This window comes from Musa acuminata, chromosome BXJ1-9 (assembly GCF_036884655.1).
Source record: "Musa acuminata AAA Group cultivar baxijiao chromosome BXJ1-9, Cavendish_Baxijiao_AAA, whole genome shotgun sequence".
Classification (NCBI taxonomy): domain Eukaryota; kingdom Viridiplantae; phylum Streptophyta; class Magnoliopsida; order Zingiberales; family Musaceae; genus Musa; species Musa acuminata.
The window spans coordinates 46,961,055-46,985,709 of record NC_088335.1 but is presented as its reverse complement, the minus strand read 5'-3'; the positions used below and the strand labels follow the sequence as shown (position 1 = coordinate 46,985,709).

The window sequence follows — 24,655 nt, the reverse complement described above, 5'->3', positions numbered from 1 at the left end:
CTAATAGTCATATGGTATATCAAAATTGATATTTTTAGGATTGATTTTTATTTCATTTTATAATTAATATTATCTCTAAGATTTAATTTATTTAAATTACTAATAAACCTCAATTGACTATTATTATGGAAAGAAGTTGTTGACGTCTTGGTCAGCCAAAGATGGTCCAGACCCGTGTGTGTAAGGTTATTCGAGAGGCCTCCAAGATGAAAATATCAAACTTTTGAGATATCACTTGCACGAAAACTAAGGCCAAGAAAGATTTTTCGACTTAGTCCCTCTAACACTCAAAGTAGTAACTCGAGAAATGTAAGTAGTCAAAAAGTAATCATTAACTTTCATTGTATCGAAGATGAACTTTTATACTTAATTATAAATGGATAGAATATTTTATAAAATATTCTACAATGAGGCAACATCTAATCACCTCTGATAACCTCTCATTTATCTTTTATCCATATAGGCGAGAAGGGGGGATAGCCTACAATCACATACCTTGGACCCTTATCCATGAGCAGATAGGTGAAAGGTGATTTTTGTCTTCTCCTTCTAACTTAGATACTATGTGTCACATATTGGATGACGATTGATTGACGTTGTTCCCTCTATCATTTGTCCCTCCCTCTAAAACGTTTTTTAGGGGCACTCACAAGAGGGATCTGAAGTGTGACGTTAAGTTTATTTGACATATTAAGCTTATACCTCTTTGATTGATTCTCATATTTTATGTATCAAGCGGACGTTGATAATGTCGAGAGTTCTTGACCCACCCCTAAATTGACTATCTCCACCCCTCGGCAAAAGGTCATTCTCCATCGATGGGCCCTCCTCGATATCAAAACAATCCTTATTGACATGAACCTAACCCTCCTTCGAGCATGGAGGTCAACAACGATGGGGATTGGTTTCCCAATCTTTGCAACTCGATGACGGAGAAAAAAGAGGGTTGGGTACTAGATCTTCATGCCGGTGGAGATTCCCTTAAGGTACTTCTCATCTCTCCAATGCTGGCCCTCATCAAGAACTTTATCATCATGCGATAGGTCAATACCATTGCCCTCAATCTATTCAGTGTTGGTTGACCTATTATTGTATTGTATGCTAAGGGGATATTTATCATCATAAACTTAGTCAGTATTATTTTGGAGCAAGACTTGTCTTCGAATGTGGCTTGTAGGTTCACGATTCTAAGAAGTGAGATAGATTTGCTAGTGAATTCCATAATTGAAAAAGTCATATGGGAAAGATTGTTAGTTGACAGCCTGTTTTTGAAAAGCATTAAAGTAGATAATATTAGTAGAGCTACCTATATCAATTATGACCCTTTTCACTTGAGCGTTGATCACCCTCTTCACCCAAGAGTTTTTTAAGAGCCTCGTCTCTTTTATTTACAAAAAAAACTTAACTTTTAGTCATATTTAAGGGGGTCAATTTGGATCTTGAGCAAGGTAACTCGGGTCATTTATTTCTCCTTCACTATAGTGATCTCAAGGTCAAGGCTAATTGTAGTCACTCCTACATGGGCCTCTTGCATAACTCCTCACACTTATCTAAGACCATTGTCTCGACGATAGTGTATTGATTAATCCTTTAAAGTACCTTTGGTGTAGTCATTAGTGGTCTCTCTATCAATGACTAGAAGTGACGAGAGGGCTTGGGCCCTATCATGAAAGTCTATATTATGTATGACAGATGGGCATTTACCACACCTTAAATCTTATTCATGAATAGAGCGATGAAGTCTACAAGTATTTCCTCCCTCTCACCCCCCCCCCCCCCCCCCCCCTAAGTCCGAGGAGCTTTATCATTGATGGCCACAAGCGTATGTTTCTAAGGAAGTGGAGTTTGAACTCCCTCACGAGCTGGGCAAAAAGACTAATGAAAAATAGCTTCAGGTAAGTATATCATTCTCGTGTTTGGCCTTTTAATGTAGTTAAGGTATAATACATTAGGGTGTTCAAAGTGTCATACAATGATATTTAAGTATGAAAAGCTATAATATGCTATATTATGTTGGCACTGTAATCAAATGCCTTTAAGGATGAGAGACGAAAGTTCACTAGAATCGATTCCTTTTAGATTTTCTGGGTGAACGACGATCGACCTACTATGGGGTTGACCAATGCTTCCCCTTTGACTATTGGAACTTCTATCGCATCTCGTCTAAATATTGATCTTCTATCGTAATTGGATCTATAAGGAATCTTTCATCAAATTCGCTGACAAGGCCTCAGATTTAAGTAAGGTAAAGTAGTAGTATGGTCCGTTGAATTCCATAGTTAAGGATCGAAGTGCCCCCTTGCCGACGATTCGATAAGTCTCGAGCGTTTCTGAGATGTCGGTATTACATCAGGTCAGCAGACCTCAATGGGTGCTAGTGTTAGTGGCAATTGAGCTAGGGATTGCAAATGAGCTGATGGCACTGCCAATTTGGCTAACTTGAGCAAAAGCGAAGCGATAACCTATATCATATGTGTCAGCATTTGCGCTTGCTGAGTAAGGTTTAAAAACACCTTAGTGGGGATAAGCAAGTGGCTTAGGGTCATCCTTAAGGATGGAAGATATAAGTCATTGAATAGATGCTAGTATGTTTACATTGAGATGGAAGCACCCATTTGTGAAAAGGTGGCTACTACCCTCTTGGATGAAACTATTATGGGTTGAGGGCAAAGCATCTTCACTCGAGCATTTATTGATACGATTGAGGATGGATGTTCCTATGACATTAGGCCCTTCTTTTAGCATTAAAAATATTTCAAGAAGAAGTCATTGACATCTTGGTTAGCCTGACATGGTCCGGACCCATTTGCATAGAATTGTTCGATGTGCCTTTAAGGTAGAAATACCGAGCTTCTTAAGGCCACTTCTACAATAATTGAGGTCCGGAGAGGTTTCCTAACTTGGTCCTGTCGATACCTAAGTTAATGACTCAAAGTCGATGAGTATAGATGCTAGTGGTCAAAAAGTGATCTCCTGCATTTATTGTATTGAAAATAAGCCTTTATGCCTAGTTTTAATGGGACAGAATATTTCGTAGAATACTCGGGAGACCACCTCTAACAACCTCCCTTATCTTTTTATTCTTACGAACAATTAGGGGAGAACAACCTACAACCGTTTACCTTAGACCCTTATCTATATGAGCAAATAGTGGAGGGTGATCTTTGTCTTCTCTTTTCAGCCTGAACATCACATGAAGGTCACATGTCAGATGACGATTAACTGACAATGTCATTTCTATCAACAGTCAAAGTCTAATAGATTACCTATAAAAATTATAATATATTTATCTTTATATCTATTTATATTTTAATCTATTTGTTAAAAATTAATACGTTTATATTTCTAAAATTATATTTTATGTGGCATTTATGATGGACTCAGATTGTTTATGTTATTTTAATATTTTTCTACGCTCTTTCCTACAAATTTTTTTTTTTGGTAAATTACTTGGTAATTATCTTCGTTTGAAATTTACTTAGGTTATAAATTATATTAATTATCTTTATTTTCTACCTACATGATTGAAGACGGAAGCATGTTTTAAATTCATTATTCAAAAACAAGTTATAAACTAGTGCTTGTCAAAAACTTCACAGGACTACATACATTATCATCAAGATGGCTTTAAATGCTATTTAATGATGCAAATGTTTCATTACACTTTTCCTGTTGCATTTTAATAAATTCATATGCTTCGTTGAATAACTATTAAAATGCATATTAATAAAATCTAATTTGGGTACTTACAAGCATATCCCCTTATTTGCAAAATAAACAATAATTAAGCATGCAAACAAAAAAAAAACCCAACAATATCATATTCCAGCTCAGCAGTAATAATAGTAACGAGAGGCCACTTGGGCTCGCTTCTTCCACGTCAGCGCATGACTCAGCGCCACATGCCACCTTGGGGTGCGGGGGGTAAATTGGCAGCACGTGCGCGTCTTCCCATGTTCTCATGCCACCCTACGCACACACACAGCGGAATCTCTTCGTAAATTGGGGACGATCTGATTCGATTTCCGATCACATCATCGAGCACGGATATTGAGAAATAAGAGGAGAAGGCAAGGCTTACCTATGGTCATGTCGAAGTCACGATGCTTGAGCTCCCGGTACTCCTGGCAGAGGGCGCAGGGCTCGCAGCAGCAGTGGACGAGGCAGTCGGCGCAGGGGCTCTCCGGCAACGAGTACTGAGCCCTCATCTTCGACCGGTAGCAGCATGAGTACACCCAGTGGAAGCATGTGAGGTACTCCAGCAGACAATACAACGCCCCGCTCGTGCCGCAAGCTGCACTCCATCAAAAGACACCCTCAACACGATGCTGACAGCGGTTAGCATGGATGCTCATAGCAGAGGAAGAGGACTTACAGGCCGATCCTTGGTCTACGATCTCGGCGATGCGGCCGAACGTGACACACGGGCAGAAGCACGTCATGCAGCCTTCATCGATCGGTACAAACACCAACATGATCAACAGAAGAATAGCGACGTCCGACGATTACGATAAAGAAGCGTGGTCAAGAGCTTACAATTGCCGCAGTCGTCGGTGCAGTCGCAGAGGCCGGTGGACCACGGCTGAAGACCCTGATACGGAGGAGCTGTCACCGGGTGGGGGAATCCCATCGCCGACGGCGGCGGAGGCGGAGGCGGCACATATTGGCCGGACGGCGGGTAGTACTCGTTTGGCTTGGATGGATACATGGCTGCGACGACGACGCTGGAGACGTGCAAAGGATTGTTTGGAGAGCAGACGGCATACTGCTCTCTTTGTAGACCACAATGTCATCGTTTCAAACGATGACTCGTCTCGCCGACGCGGTTGCTTGAATGAACCAAGAGAGAAGTCCTCCTTGCCGTCCGCAATGGACATTGTTAGCTCATTCAATAGGGTGTGGTGGGATAGTTTTCTCTTTCGGAAAAGCGACCACCCAAACGTATTCAGATTTCAAATACAAACCGGATTAAAATCCATTAGAATATTCTACATTGCATAGACGACTGGGTTGGGGGGAACGCGTCTTCGACGTCCATTGAAATCTTCGTTTGGAATCGTCTCGTCAAAGTTGGTGATGGTGATGGAGATGGTGATCGAGGTTCGTACGCCATCCTGAGGTGCCACGAACCAACGTGCCAACTAATACAAGAATTGGTTGTAAATTTATATGAAATAAAAAAGATATTACAAAAATCTCATTTAAATTATATATTAATTGATGTTATGTGATCTGTAAGAAATCAGGACAAAAAAATTAATGTCAGGACACTCATTTCCTGAAACGATCTTGAAAACGTGTTGCTATAAATCCTTAATCATAGGCATCTCATCTGAATGTAATGGTTAAATTTTTTTGTGTGTAATATAGAGTGAATTAGAGTGAGAAATAATCATTATATATGCATTCTAAACCTAATTATAATCGATTTTAAAAATAATTATATATATTAAAAATAAAAAATTGAAACTAAATCATGTAAGATTATATAACTAATCATTATATATTTATTCTAAACCTCGATAAAGTTGGTTTTCAAAAATGATAATGAAAAAATGTCAACTCATTGGCCCTTTTAGCGTTTTTCAAAATCAAGAATCGAAACTAAATAATATAAGATAGGTTATAGAACTAGAACTATCGATACTAGCTTGAGCGGTTCCGATTCAGATTCAAATCATATTTTTTATTTAAAATAAATTATGAGGTGAATGCTTTATTTTTGAATAATTTTAGCTCCTCATGATGATCACACATAAAAAAAAAAGTAAGGCACTCAAATTTACTACAATATCCTCTATGTATTTTTAAGTCCTGAAAATTACAAACATTACATCGATTAGCTTCCGTACTAATAGTCTGTGACCGTGATAGAGGGACCTAATCTTCTCAGACTTAACCTGAGTTGAAGTTGTTAGTGAACTTTTGTATCGTGATCGAAGAGTTAGCACGGCTTAGTCGAGGTGTTCCTGCACACAGGCCTTGGTCGAGGTGTTCCCGACTTGGGTCCCTTGAGGATTAAGTCAGTGGTCCTTTTCTCTTACCCCTGGCGAGAAAAGGATAAGATGAAACTTTTGTACCATCCACGATAGTCGACCCCCGAGTGACGAAATGGTACTTTTGTATGGGTGCCGCCTGATATGCGTGGAACGACGTCATATGACGTGGTCCCAAGCTTTTCGGGACGAGACTTGCCAAGGGAACGCCTCCTCGTACGGGTTTCAATTCGATGTGGAAAGTCAGACCTCGTGCTGACTTAATAGAGACATGATGTATCGTGGGTCGTGACATGATCGATATCCAAAATATGCACTATTAGAAGTCATGGGGTCCGATCTTTTATGAGCTATCACACGATCGTTACAAGCTTATGCTTTCTTGCATCATTACCTTTTTTTTTTTTTTTTTTCTTTTCTCTTCTTTGTTTCTTCACTTCCTTGGTAAAGTTACTCGTGATGTAACCATCAATATTTCAGCTGTTCAATCTTATCATGCGAATTCTGGCGGCCGCACTCCAACATTGTCTACCTTATTCTTTCATGACCTATATTGATCATTGTGTCCCATCACCCACCCATCAAACACCATGCTCGACTCATCCCTCTCTCTCTCTTCTCTTTTATTTAGTTTCATGACTCGAGATAACCTGCTATCTATTCTAAATGAACTTCTCCATTCAAAGCATATATTGCAGTACTTTTCAGCAAACAATTAACTAATATTTGTTGCCGTCCCATCTTCCACTTTTGAAATAATTTGTTGACTTTATTTAGTCATTTTTTGGGTGCTTGAACTTATTTTTCTTTTCTTTCATTTATGATAACGTGCCGGTGAATAGAAAAATGCTCGACATCATTGTTTGTCGTTAGATGATTCGATCTGCGGACAACAAGTTTCACCAAATCAGTACCATATGCAGTAGTTAAAATATGAAGCACTTAAGTCTTTTGTCGCAAAGGATTGTTTCGAGACACCAATTTACTTGTACGTAATATTATTGCATCGTTCAACTTGTCATTGTTCTTTGACAATGACAAAGAGACACTGCAGGAGTTTTATGTGTGATGATGATAGGCAAATAATTACATCTTCCGTGTTGATACACTTGTCGATTGTATTCTCAGGATTCGACACAATATAATTTCACTAGAATTAGAATCAAGAAATTTGCAAGATCAATGTACGTATGTGAGTATAACGATTCCAAAAGCACATTAAAGTTCTTCTCATATAAGTTCCTAAACAGATATAATGGCTTTAATTCAATCAGTGTTTTTGGATTTATTATTTTCGACTCAACTCTTAAACTAACTTAAGTATCAAAGAGACTCGATACATCTTGAGTTCGATCGTTTCTAACATCAATAAAAATAAACGATTGATAACGAATTAGCATCCCCATCAATCAATCAAATATTGTTGATGAGTCGAGATCACCCAGTGATGGTGCTATGTGAGAAGTTGAAGACTGCTGCCCGTGGTTTCATCACCTAAACATAGAGACACTATTTAATTGGTTCCGTGAAGAACACGCGCTTGACAATGACTCGCACTGCAACTGCTACTGCCTGCTTTGATTGCTTGCATGCATGCATGTTCGAAGGACCTCAAAATATTTTAGCTTTTAACTTCTTTTCGTCACATAGTTAAATATATAAATGAGATTGCATGCATGCATGTCTAAGATCAAGCACCCAAATTTCTCTACTCGACTAATTTATGGAGTGGGTAGCTGGATCTAAGTTCCGTACAAGCATCATAATATTAGATTTTGATTGTCTTATCTAAAGAGTTACTCAAATTCAATTTTTTTTTTTTTAGAATATCGTTGATAAAAAAGGTCATTGAATCTCTACTCGTTGTAATGTTTACTTTGAGTCCAATATCAAGTTTATCGTGAATCATATATGTTAGAACTCCTTCTGGCATAGTGAATTATTATGAAGTCATTCGATTTATCGATTGTGAATATAGTAAATTACTACGTCGCAGTCTCCAAACGATACAGAGGAATCCAATTAATTGAATCTGTATGTCCTTAATCAAATAGAAAAATCAAAGATATAGTTATGAATTTATGACTAATCTAATTTGTAAATGATAGGTGCGACGAATTTGAAGCTCATGCGGTCACTTCAGACTTCACCGATCAACAATGGAAGTGTTGGCCACGTATTATATTGCTAAGGTGTCCATCATGATATTGATAATCCAACACGTGTCAGTCAATCTAGCTTTATACCGAACGGCCACATCCTTGGCCATGTGCTCGTCAACCCCAAAGGCCACATCCTTCTGATGCTCGTGTATGCCGAGTTGTCAAGTTGGCCTTTTCTTTTGTCTGTGTCCGAGTCTTCTCCCAACAGCTCTGCTGGCAAGCATTAAGCCCACCTTTTGCTGAGTGGCGCGCATGCCCGCACTGCAGCCTCGTGGTGGCCACGCGCCCGTAGGGAGTGGCGCAAGTCAATGGCTTCGGACATTTATGAAGGTGAGATCATGGAGGAGACGATAAGATACTTACTTGTTCTTCATATTTCAACTTTGTGACCCAAGTTTCCTAATTTTTCTATTGTGTTCTGGAAAATTGGTTGTGTTGGTCGATGCACAAGAACACAGTTTATGTTCGCTAATCTAAGACTATATTGCTCTCGCTGTAAAAAATCCATCAAATATATGGAGATCATGAACAGGAAATTCCACCGAGAAGGTTTAGATATACGACAAACAAAGAAAGAGAGGTGTAATCAAATCCACTGGGCATGTGCAATTGCTGTAAACAGTGACTCAAACCAATGGAAAACCTCCCAAATGCTCACTATGATTGTCATATCTTAGATAATAACTAATAAGAATTCAAGTCACTATTTTTTGGTAATAGAAAAATACTTTTTTATTGGCAATGAATTGGAAAAAAATCTTTAAAAGAAGATGGCACTATGGTAATAAAGTCACAATATTGTGTCTTATTATCTGACTTCACAATATAAGAGTTCCTCGTCCCACGAATTCGACCTCGATCTCCAACACTGCCCTCTCGAGCATTGGGAAGGACGCGAGAAAACGCAGAACCAGAGATCCATCTAATGGCGCCGGAAGACGGATGGGCGGTTAACCGAACCACGTCGGCAGCGACGGAGAAGCTGTTGGCGCAGCACAAGGAGAAGCACTTCACGGCGGGGGACATGGTGCGGGACGTCATCATGGGCGTCTCCGACGGCCTCACCGTCCCATTCGCCCTCGCCGCCGGCCTCTCCGGCGCCAACGCGCCCTCCTCTCTCATCCTCACCGCAGGCTTCGCCGAGGTCGCCGCCGGCGCCATCTCCATGGGCCTCGGCGGGTCGGTAACTTCTTCCGCCGTCCCCTTCTTGGCTGTTGCTTTAATGTTTATGCATATACTTTTTCCGAATATAACAGCAATTTATTGCGTATATTTCTTTCACCATATTATTACCCGAATTATTAATAGTTACAGTTGATTGGAAGATAATTGCATATGAAATTGCTATATATATATATATATATATATCCGAAAATGGAACGCCTTCGCCACTTATCGTAACGGCGGGCCAAGCACTCTGTACCGGGCGATCATGGAACGCACGGCTGATCGTCTCTCCACGTGGCAGGTACCTGGCGGCCAAAAGCGAGGCGGATCACTACATGCGGGAGCTGAATCGGGAGCAGGAGGAGATCATCACCGTCCCCGACACCGGTAAGTGCAGCTGCGCCGTCCCATCAGTATGGGCCGTTAGATGCTGATCAGGCGGTGGTTTCGTGATCGCAGAGGCAGCGGAGGTCGGCGAGTTACTGTCGCAGTACGGCCTGGAGCCGCACGAGTACGGTCCGATCGTCAACTCGCTGCGGAAGAAGCCACAGGCCTGGCTCGAGTTCATGATGAAGTAAGTTCTCCTCATGAAATTTCTTTATAGAGGCATCATTTGGTGTCACTAATTTGTGGTTTCAGATTTGAGCTTGGATTGGAGAAGCCAGACCCGAGGAGGGCACTAGAGAGCGCAGTAACGATCGCCGTGTCGTACGTGGTGGGCGGCATGGTGCCCCTCCTGCCCTACGTCTTCATCCCCACCGCTTTCCAGGCCATGTTCACGTCCATCGCCCTGACCCTGGTGGCGCTGCTCTTCTTCGGCTACATCAAGGGCCGCTTCACCGGGAACCGCCCCTTCCTGAGTGCAGTCCAGACCGCCTTCATCGGCGCGCTCGCATCCGCCGCCGCCTACGCCTTGGCCAAAGCCGTCCAAGCCGTCTGAGGGCAGCCCTGCACGCGGTGCGCGGCTCCTGTGCACCCCTACGTACGGCCTTTAGGCTTGAAGGTGCTTGCCGCTTGGAGTGTTGTTTCATCAGGTCAGTTGATTCAGTAATTGAAGGCTATGATATGTAAGATTGCACTCTGTTCAGGACAACTCTGTTCTTGGATATCGTGGACAAAATAGAAAGCTATATTAGCCTTTTGCTTGGACTTGGTATCTCGGAAAATAAACTTATGAATGAAGGATTACCAAAGGGGCATGTGATTTGCAAAGTAGGGGATGATAACTTATCGTATTGATCAGGACATGGCCACCTCAACAGAATATTTTGAGTTGGGAGCTCCACTGAAGAACATAATTAATTTATTGTCTCTGGCAGTGCACATATGAACAGAGGGTGTGTCTCAATGGATCTCTGGCTTTAACTGTGAACACATATTGTGGCCTTTTCTGGTGAGAATCTCATCCCAATGCCGCATGCATCACGTGAAGAAGATGACTGTTCCTTATTTCAGACAGAAACGTCAAAGCAGACAGCAAAGAGGCCTCACGATGAATGATGTCTCTTCATGGGCAATAACTCTACGTTGACTTAGCAGAATCCAACACTAGTATGGCCATCGGAGACTGGTCAAGTATGACAAGCCGCCCTCTTTCTCATCCCAGTTCGCGTTAAAAGTGACCCACTCCAACCCTATTCATTCGGGCTAAAGCCCAAGTGTTGTCGTCAGTGCTAATCCTCCGCTGCACTATCGGATTCCACGTCGACAAGGCTACGGGACGCCGCCAACCGGTGGGTGCATTGAACCCATGACAAAAAATGACACCACCGAGATGTCCTTTGACTCGGTCAAGCGAATATTTAAAGCATGACATGTCATTTGGATCTATCTTACTTTAATTAAATAACTTTTAGTTTATTTCGAATCGATCGTTAATGATTCGATTCGAACCGATTGAATCAATCAGAAAAAAATCGACTGAGTGCTTTGCTCTCCTTAATTTACATGGACAAATGATGCTGCTATCTTCAATTGGGGCACCAAATCGAACCTCTACTTAACCATCACATCACCATCAACCACTCCAATAATTTTTCCTCCAAAAAGAAGCAATCCTTCTCGAGTTATCTACGCGCACACAATAAATTCATACATGTCGGTCCAAAAGAAGCTCGTCACAAGGTAAATGGAGCCACAGGGGTCGTCGTCGTCAGACTCGGTCCGCCTCCGGCCGGCCCAGCCAACCCCGCTAGCTGCCCTACTCGGCCGCGCCGCCGGTCCCCGCGGGGGCCCCTCCGTGCTGGTCCGTGGAACGGCCGCACTCCATCTCCAGGAGCGGCGGGCCGATTGGGCTTACTCCCGTCCTGTGGTGGTGCTCGACATCGCGTGGAACCTGGTCTTCACTGCCGCCTCCGCCGCCGTGCTCTGCGCCACCACTCACGAGCGGCCCAACACCCCGGTCCGTGTCTGGCTCCTGGGATACGCGCTCCAGTGCTTGATTCACGTGGTGTTCGTCTGGGGGGAATACAGCCGGCGGCGGCGGCGGAGCGGTGGAGAAAGGAGGCTAGAAGGTGGGGGAGGCGACGGGGAGCAGACGCTGTCGGAATCTGATGCGATGGATAGCGAGGACGATGCAGCTCCTCCTGAAGTTGGAAGTGGACGCCGTGCTAGGTATTGCAGATCTACATATGCTTGACTCTTGATAGAACTAGTGATTTTGTTGTGGCAATTGTTAAGGATTAAGCTAAAAGACTTTCTTCTGTTGTGAGATTAGAGAATTGTGGCCATTGCGTGTGTTAAACCTTGTTAGTGCTTCAAGGGTTTATAATTAAATCTAATGCATGGTGAAACTTTAGGGAAAAAGGGAATCATGATCATCCCAACGCAATGTTCCTCTAAAAATGCAATTTTTTGTGCGTGGACCACAAAATAAGTTAATTTTTTAAAGTGTTTTTAGGGCATGCCATACATTTAAATCGTTCGATTATTTTTGCTCTAGTTGATTATAGTGTTAGATGCTTTAGGTCTGAGTTTCAAGGAAAACCATTCATGTGGTATATTATTTTGTTTTGTTGCTAACAATAATGTCAACTGAAATTGTTTTGTTATTTTTTTCTTGAACTTAAATGTTTACAATGTCATCTGATATTTATATCAAATGGAACTCGGACTCTTGTAATTACTTTATGTTGGCCCTTACCATTTCCATTTTGGAGTTTGGGCTCTACTTGAAATTCTTGGTAAAATCCCAGGATTTCAAAACTGATGCCTAAACTACCTAAGATCTTGAGATTTACACGTTGATTAGTCTCTTTGATTCATTTAGGATGTGAATTGACCCTCTGGAATTCATGCTTGGGATAATCAGCTATTGCTAACGAATGCTGTCAACAGAATTTTTATTTTATTTTATTTTATTAACTACATTGTTTACATTTGACACCATTTGAAACTTTCTCCTAACTGATACGTGGTGTCTTCAAAGTGACTCTTAAGTTGGGTCTTATAAACCATTTGTCAATACGCCTATGTCTTTTTCCTTGAATCATAGGTTGAGGCCCTTCTGTTGATGTTTTCACTAGTTGGAGGAGAAGAATTTATAAGAAAGAAAGAGTTTATCTATAGGGATACTTGTACCCAAAAGTTCTGCCTGGAATTCAGTGCTAGTCCTCTCTAGATAATCTATTCTTGACATGAGAAACAAGCTGAAAATAACTAATTATTCAAATTAAATCAAATCCATTGATTTTGCTTCAGCTTTTTTCTCCGTTATACAACTGAGCAACCATAATTAGAGCCCAAATAATAATGCAGACTATGTGGATCATGGATTCAGCCACGAAACATGGCATACTACTGCTTTGATAGGGGAAAGGTCCTTAAATCCTCTCGTTATCTTTGGGTCAAATCCTTGTCTAATCAGCCTTTTGGAATCAAATCCTTGTCCAATCCACCCTCCTCTCCTTTCAAATAAGGTTTCAAAGCTAGTTTTGCTTTCCTAGCATGCAGAGAACTTTTTGTTCAAGCTGTTTCCTACTTTATCATGTACTATTTCGAAAAACCTTCTGTCCATTATTATTTAAAGCTGATTGTATGAATCTTAAGGCTCAAAAGTATTTTCTTGGTCCCATATTTTGAATTTGGTTGAAACTTAGCTAGTTTGACTCAATCCAGAGTTCAAATTGGGTCTATTCTGCACTGTATCTAATTTTCACCCCTCAAATTGACCTTGTGACCAAAGTGGATGTCAAAACTCTTTTGCAGGATCGCTTCCTCTATTTACAACCCTGTCCTTTCCAACTTCTAGTTTTTGGAAAGGATATCAATGTTGGTGAAGAAAATGAATTTGTTTTTTACATGGAACTAAGGAATGTAATTGACACCAATCGATATGTACCGGCTGTTAGTTATTGGGGTCCAACTGTGAACACGGTTCTTTTTTTATCTTTTTGTCTTTTTCCTTGATTAGCTAATATTGATTAAGTGTTTGCAGTAATATTGATCACATGACATGTTCTGAGTCCCCCAACTACTAAATAGGGTGATCCAGTTCACAAGGCTCCCACAACTATGGATCTGGGGAGGGTCAATATATGCTATTACTTCTGTAAGCAAAAAAACAACTATGAATCCCACAATCTCAACTGTACTTAAAAATTTTAAGTCCTTTTATTATCTCAGTTGATAAAGGTAAGTGCTATCTGTCTTTTATTTTCAATTCTTCTTTAAACACTCTGGCAAATGAGCAAGTGTTCATTGTATGAAGGCTTATAAAAGTATTCTGATGTTCATTCATTGTTCCTAATGTTGATGGCGACCGGTGCACAGCATTTCCAAACGATGTGAATCTATTAATACTATGGCTTCCTTTATTTGGTGGATTGTTGGCTTTTGTTGGGTGGTCTCTGGTGGTGAAGCTCTCTTAAAGAATGCTCCAACACTCTACTGGTAAATCTACCAAATATCATTTCCTTATTGCCTTTTCTCTTGTTTGAGTAACCCATACTAGTTTCAACATCATTTAACTTGTTATTGTTGAATGATATGATATGGCTAAGCCTGCATTAATATGATTTTATACCACTAACATCATTTAACATTTACTCCCTTTTTTAATATACTATGGGATGATGTAATTCTCTCTTTTTGATATGAGAAGATTTATGAGCCGTCAGTCATCAACCTAAAGTAGCAACTTGGCTTGTAAACATGTCTACGGTTGCTTTTGGCTTTGTTCCCGAACCGTATGATGCAACCATGACTGAAGACATTGATCTTGTCAACTGGTGTTCAGAGAGCACTTTCTTTTAGCTTAGTCTGTCTATTAAATGGAGCGTTACAGGTCACAGATGACTCAGAGTTTTCTCTCACCGGGTACTACAAAATTGTAGTTTTTTTTATTTGACTTGAGAACAATCTACAGTTCTGACGTCAGCAAGTTCTTCATTTCATGTTTACCATGGCAATGCCAATATTTCTGATGCTTCTAATAAAAATGATAGTAGTCACAGTTCTTTCTTTTGCTAAGATTTAGTTATTATCTGGTGTATCCTTTAATTCCTTGAATTTGCTAGCCTTTTACCTATTTTGAAGAACTTCGTGTCATTTTGACTGGCAATTAATCTGAGCAATCTTATTTCATTTTCATATGATTGCTTGAAATCCTCTCCTGATCAAAATTGATGATCAGTATATTTATATATCAGGTTCACAAGTCACAGTTTCTCATTCACAATTATGTGACTTGAGTGACTGATAAATTTGACCATAATAGAACCTAGATTTCTTTGAGAAGTCAGATTCTGTAAAAGCGAGGTAAAAGGTTTTTTGTCTACTTCATGGATTTGGACAGGTTGACTGTGGTTTTTCTCACATTTGATGCACTCTTTGCAATCTTCTGTATTGCTTTGGCCTGCGTCATTGGAATTGCACTCTGCTGCTGCTTGCCTTGTGTCATCGCAATACTTTGTGCTGTGATAGGCCAGGTGAGAATGGAAGTTTTTTGGTTTTTTCGCTGTTCAAAAGGGTGCTTTGGGTACTAGCTTGTTTTTTATTCGGCTAATCTATTTCCATGGCTCCCTTTATGTGTACGAAGGAAGGTGCATCAGATTCAGATATCAGCATCCTTCCAAGATATAGGTATTCTGAACCTTGTAGTGATGGGCAGAAGACATTCGAGGAAGGATTAATGGTTCCAATTTTGAACAACCATGATATTTCGACGGGTGAACGTGTTCTTCTGCGTGAGGATGCGGTAAAAAGTTTAACTTGTCAATATTTCCCTTGTATCCATGATTTGATCTCTTTAAAGTAGACTTCTTGCTTACATTTTTCCATCATGATCGGTGTTAGAAATCATGTTGGCCAGTTCTGTAGGCATATTTGGCAGTAGAGCTTCATACCTTCAAGTTATACTACCATTTATATCTGTTGTAGATTGATGGAAAAAATGTTCAGAATGTCATCCATTTAAATGGGAAGCTTCATGTGTCCAATATGTCTAGCTCAAACTGACAACAGTCCTCTTTGGAAAGGACCATCACGTTGCAATTTCAAAGTTCCACTATAACTACACTTGTCTATCACCATTAGTGACTATTTGGATCATATCTGGATAGTTCCTCAGATAACCATCAACTGCCTGCACAGTTTGCATTTTTTTTTTTTTTGTATTTAGGTTATTATAATGTCTCTCTTCAATGTGTAATGTGTGGTAGTGAACCACTGGAGCTTATTTACAATTGTTTGCTTGCCAAAATCAGGAGTATCAAATAGTATTAGGTTAATCTTTATCATGGCTGGATATTATCATTTTCTAGTCATAGCAGGGTGCTAAAAAGTTAGGTTTTCTGTCTTACTCTTTTTTCCCTTTATTTTCTTAGGACTGTTGTATATGTCTTTCTTCATATGAAGATGGAACACTATTACTTGCTCTTCCCTGCAATCATCATTTCCACTCTTCATGCATTGTCAAATGGCTTCGTATCAATGCAACTTGCCCTCTTTGCAAATATCACATCCTCAATGGCTGACTATACTGATGGACTAGAATCAGCTTAATCATGCTGTTTCATGGTGTAAATACTTGGTAGCAAATGTAAAGCCTCTTCTAAGATTGAAGAGAGAGTTTCTGAAAGGCCGTAGACTTAGCATGCTCTCTAGCTTATAAATTTCTTCTATGCGAAGGCCCTTTCTCCGAGAAGAGGATATCTACAAACTCTTTATGCATCTTTTTGGTATTCCAAAACCTTGTATTGTATGACTGTAACATTCCAGTGAGTTAAGGATGTAAATAGATCTGTTATACATCTTACGTTTCTGTTACTTGTGGTCAAAATGATTGTGTTTAAAAGAATCTTTTTGGTCTTGCTCTTACACCTATTCGCAGTTGCAGAACTGCTTGAAATTTTAGCTTTGACAAGACACGGATATCGTGATTTACCGTACTGAAGTTTATATAGTTTATCGAGATATACTGAAAAAAAGCTGCACTTGAGTTTCTTCATCTTTGTGAAATTACTTTTTCAGCACAAAAAGGGTGAATGATATCTTTACGTGTGCTCGAATGATTTTTCGAAGTCCATCTCATCTTTGTACCTACTTTCTTGTTTGGTATGTGAATGATTCAAAACTTCTGCTGCTGCTTAGCTCTGCTATCAGAAACTGCACAAGATACAATGCTATTAGTTAGCTGAAATGGTTCAGTCAAATCAACTGCTTCAAGCCCAAGTTGAATCTAGCCTGGTTTACTTCAGGCGCACGCCTGAGCTCAAGCGCAAGCACGCACCGGGGGGCCGAAGGCAAACGCCCTGAAATGACACTGGTACCCTTAGAGTCTAGATTGGCATATTGCTCCTTGGTGAATGGGTGAATGTTGATGCAGAGGAAGGATATATTTTTAGTGCAAGAGTAGTAGATTGCACATTCTTAACACTTTATGGTGGATAGCCACGAAGGGAATAGCAATGACTTTTTGAGTGTCCTAATTTGCCACAATGTTCAGACTGAAATCCAGCAGCAGCAGTACAATTTTTGGTGGCTAAACTTTGTGCTTGACAGAAGTAGCAACATTTGGAGTGGGTGATATGCAGAGCACACATTGATGTTATTCCGCAAATACAAGCTTGTAAGCCTTGTTAGATGAAGATGAGTTACACATCAAAAGAACATAGCTTCTAGTAGACAAATATGTCACCAAAACCCACAAGCAACCACACGACTTTGTCAAGATAGTGGAGAAGGTGAAAACATCTTTTGTTATACCTAAAACATTAGTCTGATGGTAATCTAATAAATTCATCTATGAAAGTTTGATATATCAAACGCCATGAAAAGCTTCATAATGTTGCGGCAAGACGAAGGTACGACTTCAGTGGAATATGAATGAGAGTGATATATAATACCATCCAAAAAAACAAGCTCGTATATTACAGATAGATCCATCTTGATAGGTCAACGCCAAGTACTACAATTGTATCCATTAAGGAAAGTAGGAACCACAAGATTAGCAGGATTATTCGATGGATGAGAAAGAATACAGCAATTAAGTTCCACTCATCAAAGGTTTGATATCACATAAAACTTCAAACCATCTATCGGCACAAACTGTCAACTGCTGACATGCATGCATATTAATAGATGTACATGTGATATCCTCTTACCATTAACCTCATTTTTATTAGTTTTTCTTATTATTTCTAAATTGTGTGTAGTTGTAGAAGTAAAATTATCCAAAAATAGATCATTCAAATAGTCAAAAATAGATCATTCAAATAGTCAGTTTGAGAGTTTTTTTTTAACTCCGAGTGATATAGAGTGTCAACGAACAAAGCAAACAAAGCACTCAGGAGATACCCAGCTAGCATATACATGGATGGACCTTTAGGGTAGTGGTCATGTGAGCACTTATGGGTATTTTTGGTCCCGATGGATCAACTTAAACTTTTTATCATATGATCATTCAGAACTTGCAAAGTTTATATTTATAATTTGAATTGTCTATCAAGTATTTTATTAAAATGACTGCTTGTGGATTACGAGTTAAATATTTCTTATAACCCATTTTCTAATTCGTTTTCTCTTTTGCATGTCTTTAAGAGACCATAAAAGATTTTAAGAATGTTGACATTTTGTAGACATAAGGGTGTCGCATGATTTAGGGAAGATCAACTAAATTTGTGATATGATTACAAATAGAAAATGATATATATATAACTAACATGAAATTATATATATATATATATATATATATATATATATATATATTATGTTGTGATATTTTGACCATAAACCCCCCAAATATTATATAGTACAAAGGTCACTAGTGATAAATTCAAAAAAAAAAGTACTTTGTCAACAAGTACTCTTTGATAGTTGATTTAACCTAAGGTGGAAGCTCAAATCATACAGATGGCGTTACAGACTAGTTAATATTACATGAAAGTTCTTCTGACCAACTTGTTTCAGGCTAAATTTTTAGTATCAGTTATATTCAAGACACAAGACAGGAACATAAATACAGTACTATCCAGTAGACAAAGGAGATAAAAAGTAAACTACTTCAGCAATATGGTCTTGATGCACACAAAATTGTCCTACAAATTACTTGTGTTTATGCATCTGATCTTGACAACCCCTCACCATCCGAGCAAGTCAATGCTAATGTTGCTGTAGGAGGAAAAAAAAAAGGTGCAGTTGATAATTCAACACATATGTCAAACATATTTGGTGCCTGCAATGGAGTGGGTGCATTATTATGATGTGCACTAAATTCCTTTCCAGTATAGTTTTCTTTCTTTTTTATAAATGAACACATCTCTCTTTGTATTCATGTATATATATAGCAGCAGGCAAGTTTTCAGTTCATATTAAGAACAAAGACAACACACAGTATCCAAATTAACAAATACAAACATTTCTCCCAAAAGCATGGGAAGAGTGCTTTCAGTTTGAAGATTCAAATTGTTATTCTAAGAACCTTAAACAATATACAAGAACAAGCAGCAGCACTCATATTCAATAACATATTTAGCCATGAAGATGCTTTAAGAGTTCTAGGTAGTAGTGAGAGTGTTTGCTACATCAATGACGAATCGATATCTGACATCACCCTTGGCAAGTCTCACCATGGCTGTGTTGACATAGTCCATTCCGACAACCTCAACTTCTGCAGTTATGTTGTGCTTCCCGGCAAAATCTATCATTTCTTGGGTATCCTTCATTCCACCAACACTACCTCCAGCCAACATCCTCCCTCCTGACAATATCAAGAGAAAGATATCTGCAAACCATCTGATCCAGGCCACAAAATAGTACTTTAGAAGCTGTTCTGTAAAAGGATAATAGACGCATACCCTGGATTAAGCAGAAGGATGGTAGCTCCAGTGGCTTGTTTGGTGCTCCCACCAGGATCATCCTTCCACGAGCCTTCAACAGGAAGAGCAAGGGTGCAATTGGGTGAAAGGCAGAGACTGTATCAATGATGCCGTCCATAGTGCCAGTGGCAGCCTATGCCACCCAAAAACCATAAGAAAAAATTTGTAAGTTTGTAACTAAAAGAAGATACTTATCTATCCAATTTATTCCTGTGTTTATAATGCATTTTACCTTCATTTGGTCAGGATCACTGCTCACCAAAAATGAGTCAGCTCCTAAGTGCTGGATTGCTTCCTGTTCCTTGTTCCGCGATGTGCTAATCACCGTAACTTTCATACCATAAGCCTTGCCAAACTTCACAGCGACATGGCCAAGCCCACCAAGCCCTACGACTCCTAAGTGCTTTCCAGGCTCATTGAGACCAAAGTGTTTCATTGGGCTATATACTGTAACTCCGGCACACAACAATGGTGCAGTTTTTTCCAGGGGCAGGTTATCAGGAATATGTACTGCAAAATGCTCATTGACAACTATCATATCTGAGAATCCTCCATAGGTTGTTGCCCCATCATGGTAGACACCATTGGATGTTGTTATCATTTTGAAGCAATGGTTTTCATATTCCTCACTGCAACTTTCACAAGAACCACAAGAGCCGACCATGTAGCCAACGCCAACTTTATCACCAACTTTGAACTTCTGGACATTGCGCCCAACATCAATGACAGTTCCCACGATCTCATGTCTGTGCAAAATAACAAATTCAGAAATCCTTGCAAGAGTCTATTACCAGAGCATATTCTTTAGAAGATCAGAATGGTCACCAATTGATTGAGAGCAAATGAAAACATCCAGTTTTGTGAGTGCATTGTTCAAAGAACATGTGTTAAAAATAGTATGAACAGAAACGCCCAATATGGGTGGCAAATCCATGTGGCATAGGCAGAATTATATGGTGCAAGAGCTTATCTATATTCTGCAGTTAACTACACAGAATATATCTGCACCATCCCAAATTTGTTAGGAGGTTATTTACTGAAACTGCAGAAACACAATAAAATCACAGAAAGAAGTCCCATTTCCTTATTGAATGACATGATACAGAAAATGTTACATAAAGAACGTATTTCGTTACTGCTCTTAAGTAGGTGCACATTAAGCTAAGATTTTATGCACTAAAAAGAAGGTTTCAAACCTAGTGGAAGGAGGAAAGCTGACATATAACCCTGCAACTAGGTAAGATATACTGTTTTGTTCCTGAACGAAGCAGTAACGAATACCTCTGAACTTGACACCAGTGGTACAAATGATCAAAGCTCAGATCAATACTTAGTGCACTAAATTCAATTCTGCAGCTGAATCTAGCAGATCAGATCTGAAATGCTTGGTGTCAAGACCAAAGAGTCGTACACACTAAGGCATGAAAGAAGCAATACCAAACAATGGACCACTTGAATAAAAATTTGCTGGAATTGGAAATGCAAATGAAAAAAAAACACAGCTAAGTAAGATTTGTACCCTGGGACCACGGGGTACATGGCGTTTCCCCAGTCATTCTCGATAGTGTGAAGGTCTGTATGGCATATTCCACAATACAAGATCTTTAAGGTGACATCATCATCCCCTGTGGCCCTAGAGAACAGCATGACAAGTCATTACATGTCATCACATCAGTACTGTATAATTCATGAAACAGATTATTGTCCTCATGATCTTCACAATATTAAAGTATTTATTTTGATAATAAAAGCAGGGAATAGATTATTTTCAATCTAGATCTAGTTTTCTGGAGTGGATTCAATAAATCAATATATCGCAGTAGTTTAATTTTCATATTGTCTCTAACTGACCCTCTGCCAGAACATGTAAAGAGTCACATTTTCTGTGAAATATTTTGATTTATTGTAAATTTTCAAAACATAGATCTAAGAAACATAAGAATAGTTGTTGTTAGACTACTAACTTGTAACATTATTGTGAAGTCACTTCTATAAAAAGCTTTAGTTGTAACTTTGACAAGTTGCACAGAAGCTAAGAAACATGACCTAAAATTAATGAAATTTCGATCCAATGGTTAAACCCAAGGTATGCAATACTGTACCGTACCGGTGTTTCGAGGTTGGCTCGGTACGGTATGGTACCGTGTACCGCTCGGTACACCAGGGCATACCGAACGATACACCAGGGCATACTGAGTGGTTTTAAATATTTCTTCCTCTTACTGTAGTACTATAGCACGTTCCGTCTGATAACGGGCAATTTGTGTACTTATATGCCGTCAGACCAGTACGTACCATCTGTACCGGATAGTACTATTCGAAATTGCATACCATGGTTAAACCCATCACTATTTGTACTGTTCTTAATGCTGCTATTTCTTGAATTGGCCAGAGAGGTTACTTGATGTTGAAAATGCATTCTTAAATGATGTTTCAAAAGAACCTATATACAGTCACCAAGATTTGTGCACTTTTTATTTCCTAGTCAAGTTTGCCAGTTAAAGAAGGCATTGTGTGCTTTCAAGAAACCACCCAAGTCTGGGTTTCAAGAATTCATCAATTATCTATTTGCATCTGGTTTTCGATCCAATGTAATCAGTTCTTCTGTTTCTTAATGCTGATAGGAGTAAGTTGTCAGTTCTTTAATTGTACATCAGCAAAAGAGTTTGCGATCAAAGATTGATTTATGCATATTTTCTTATAATGCATTGTTCTTATGTCAACACAAGTATGCAACAAATCTAACAACAGCACACATGGATGTTACTAAGATAATTAAGTCAATTTGATGGTTCACCATTAAATGATCCTAGAGATAATAGGAGCAACGTTGTTGCACTATCTCATATTTACGAGGCTTAATTTAGCTCGTTCTATCAACCTTGTTTCTCAATTCATGCATCAACCCATATAAGTTAAATCCTCCTATGACAAAGTCCATTCTTCATTATTTTCAAGGCACTTTACACTATAATATTAACCTACATCTCAAGCTTATTCTTCAAGCTTATTCTGATATTGGTAGAAAATTTCAGTGCTCCAAATCTGGATTTTGTATTATTCATGAGGCCAAATTTGTTGTCTTGGTCATGTAATGAAGAAGCTACGTGTTGCTTCTTCTAAAACTAAGTCCAAATATAGAACGGTGGCTCATGCATTCACTGATGTGATTTGGATAAAGGGATTGGGAGGAGAAATTTGAGTTTTCAAACCACAGGAAGTAGATATTTTTGAGTGCCAATGAACTTGGGTACCATCATCACAAAGAAATGGATATTCATTTTGTGTCAGAATAGGTGATTGCAGATAAGTCTAAGGTTCACTTTACACTCCATGAACAGTAGATTGCTGATGTGTTGTCCAAATTATTAGGGATTCTGCCCTCTTTCAAAAACTTAGACTGTCCTCAGTTTAATTATTAGGGATGTTAGACTATTAGCTTGAGGTAAACATCATTTTTAAGCAATATTGCACAAGGACATACTTGTAACTTTACCAAATGACATAAATGCACCTCCACCACATTCGGATCAGAGTTACCCCAAACTCTCATTTGAAAACATTCTGTGAGAAATAGGAAGATGGATAGAGTACCAAGAAAGGGGAACCCAATGTACTGGTTTCACTTGTCAATAACTGTTGAAGATTTGAAAGGGATAATTCACAAGTTTCCACCTCATTTACAATGAAATTCTTGCTTGTGACTTCTATTTCACCTAATTGTCAAGATTATTCTTGATAAAAGATTTCCATTTCACCTATAGAACAAGAAGATCTAACATTCAGTTAAACTAACTATCATCAGGAAACTAGTTCACAGCAACCTCTATAAAGGATGAGAAAACAGAGATGTAGAAACAGGGCAAAAACACCCAATGAAACGAACAATCATGATTTCTAGGCTCTACAAAAAGCGGATACTTGACACATCTAGTAGGACCAACCTTTGAAGGACAACTGACATAAACAACGGAAGAGGTTCTAGATAGGATGACGATGATGATGATGTTCTACATCAAAGTTTGACCTAACTCTTGCTCCAACCCCAACACCACCGACACAAAATCGATATTCCAGACCAGGCTTGGGGGTGATCCTTAGACAGCAGTAGCTACTGGTGAGCCAGGTTCAGGTTCAGGAACAAGTCGAGGGATCCTGTCCTTATCAAGTTCATATTTTGCAGTAAGCCGTTCTTTCTTTTGTGGGATAGGTTTCAAGAAACCTCCAAAATGTATCATCCTTCCATAAATCAAAACAGAACGCAGCCTCTACAAGACAAGACAAGGTGAGGAAGAAGCATGTGAAAAGCACTTTGGTTCTATTTCAACAGTACCCAGAATACTCGATCGACAAGAAAAAAGAGAGTACCTTCTCGAGAAAGAGAAGGGAGCGAGGACTCCGGATGCGTCCCTGGCGGCCCATCCAAAGGCTACCTGCGGCTGCTTCTCCATCTCCAATTGTCGCTCGGTATATTGGAGGAGCTGAGGCAGCATCTACTTGTAGGTGGGCAGTGGGTCAACAGTCGCCCTATTCAATTGGAAGGTTGATTTCTTTATGGATATATGTCACGTTGCATGAACTCAATTATTAAGATTGAAATCTATAAAACAAACATGATGTCCAGTGACGGTCAGTGTAGATGATCTGAACGCCACAAACAAAAAGATTGTTTCTGTCATCTTAATGAGCATAGGCACTCGAAATTACTTGTGTTGAAGCTTTGATTCTCCTGCTTAGCTTGTGTTCATTCATCAACAATATTAGCATCAACAAGCAAAGAACTCTAATAGAGGGAAGAAATCTATTCATCATCAAATCCGTTTGTATGATCAAACAGAATATTAAGTTCCCAGTGAGTGATGTACGAATTTAATGTGAATATATGCATATACACACATTATAACATGTTAGTTGCATTGATCGTTCTCGACCGCACACAAAAGATATTTTGAGTGGGGCATGAGCATCCAAAATATTTCGTTGTCAATCGATACCAATTGTCTTCTAATCATGC

General features: G+C 39.4%; 4 protein-coding genes across 4 annotated transcripts; 2 read left to right on the top strand and 2 right to left on the bottom strand.

Moving 5' to 3' along the window:
• Nucleotides 1-3,693: 3,693 nt before the first annotated feature.
• LOC135594414 (cell number regulator 10-like) lies at nt 3,694-4,756 on the bottom strand. Its single transcript, XM_065084790.1, has 4 exons — nt 4,537-4,756; nt 4,376-4,447; nt 4,082-4,294; nt 3,694-3,969 (listed from the first exon to the last, which is right to left on the bottom strand). Exons 1-4 carry the CDS (start codon nt 4,706-4,708, stop codon nt 3,893-3,895), a joined length of 534 nt encoding a protein of 177 aa, XP_064940862.1. The 5' UTR covers nt 4,709-4,756; the 3' UTR covers nt 3,694-3,892.
• A 4,256-nt stretch (nt 4,757-9,012) lies between these two features.
• Nucleotides 9,013-10,474, top strand: LOC103999183 (vacuolar iron transporter 1). Its single transcript, XM_009420849.3, has 4 exons — nt 9,013-9,337; nt 9,627-9,712; nt 9,785-9,899; nt 9,965-10,474. The coding sequence occupies exons 1-4, from the start codon at nt 9,084-9,086 to the stop codon at nt 10,263-10,265; spliced, it is 756 nt and encodes a 251-aa protein (XP_009419124.2). The 5' UTR covers nt 9,013-9,083; the 3' UTR covers nt 10,266-10,474.
• A 916-nt stretch (nt 10,475-11,390) lies between these two features.
• LOC135593877 (E3 ubiquitin protein ligase RIE1-like) lies at nt 11,391-16,642 on the top strand. The gene is made up of 5 exons (XM_065084190.1): nt 11,391-11,938; nt 14,096-14,215; nt 15,120-15,252; nt 15,363-15,521; nt 16,150-16,642. Exons 1-5 carry the CDS (start codon nt 11,454-11,456, stop codon nt 16,297-16,299), a joined length of 1,047 nt encoding a protein of 348 aa, XP_064940262.1. The 5' UTR covers nt 11,391-11,453; the 3' UTR covers nt 16,300-16,642.
• A 2,463-nt stretch (nt 16,643-19,105) lies between these two features.
• LOC135593876 (probable mannitol dehydrogenase) lies at nt 19,106-24,168 on the bottom strand. The gene is made up of 5 exons (XM_065084189.1): nt 24,010-24,168; nt 21,161-21,274; nt 19,874-20,387; nt 19,621-19,774; nt 19,106-19,523 (listed from the first exon to the last, which is right to left on the bottom strand). The coding sequence occupies exons 1-5, from the start codon at nt 24,132-24,134 to the stop codon at nt 19,321-19,323; spliced, it is 1,110 nt and encodes a 369-aa protein (XP_064940261.1). The 5' UTR covers nt 24,135-24,168; the 3' UTR covers nt 19,106-19,320.
• Nucleotides 24,169-24,655: the final 487 nt, after the last annotated feature.

Excerpts from the sequence above, each read along its gene's own strand:
- LOC135594414 (XM_065084790.1), bottom strand. The coding sequence starts at position 4,708 with ATGTATCCATCCAAGCCAAACGAGTACTACCCGCCGTCCGGCCAATAT. Across the intron at positions 4,448-4,536 it reads CACCGACGACTGCGGCAATT|GCTGCATGACGTGCTTCTGC; the intron begins GTAAGCTCTTGA and ends CGATCGATGAAG. Across the intron at positions 4,295-4,375 it reads CGTAGACCAAGGATCGGCCT|CTTGCGGCACGAGCGGGGCG; the intron begins GTAAGTCCTCTT and ends GATGGAGTGCAG.
- LOC103999183 (XM_009420849.3), top strand. The coding sequence starts at position 9,084 with ATGGCGCCGGAAGACGGATGGGCGGTTAACCGAACCACGTCGGCAGCG. Across the intron at positions 9,338-9,626 it reads ATCTCCATGGGCCTCGGCGG|GTACCTGGCGGCCAAAAGCG; the intron begins GTCGGTAACTTC and ends TCCACGTGGCAG. Across the intron at positions 9,713-9,784 it reads CATCACCGTCCCCGACACCG|AGGCAGCGGAGGTCGGCGAG; the intron begins GTAAGTGCAGCT and ends TCGTGATCGCAG.
- LOC135593877 (XM_065084190.1), top strand. The coding sequence starts at position 11,454 with ATGGAGCCACAGGGGTCGTCGTCGTCAGACTCGGTCCGCCTCCGGCCG. Across the intron at positions 11,939-14,095 it reads GGAAGTGGACGCCGTGCTAG|CATTTCCAAACGATGTGAAT; the intron begins GTATTGCAGATC and ends ACCGGTGCACAG. Across the intron at positions 14,216-15,119 it reads AATGCTCCAACACTCTACTG|GTTGACTGTGGTTTTTCTCA; the intron begins GTAAATCTACCA and ends GGATTTGGACAG.
- LOC135593876 (XM_065084189.1), bottom strand. The coding sequence starts at position 24,134 with ATGCTGCCTCAGCTCCTCCAATATACCGAGCGACAATTGGAGATGGAG. Across the intron at positions 21,275-24,009 it reads CCCTTCTCTTTCTCGAGAAG|GGCCACAGGGGATGATGATG; the intron begins GTACTCTCTTTT and ends GCTGTTCTCTAG. Across the intron at positions 20,388-21,160 it reads ATGTACCCCGTGGTCCCAGG|ACATGAGATCGTGGGAACTG; the intron begins GTACAAATCTTA and ends TATTTTGCACAG.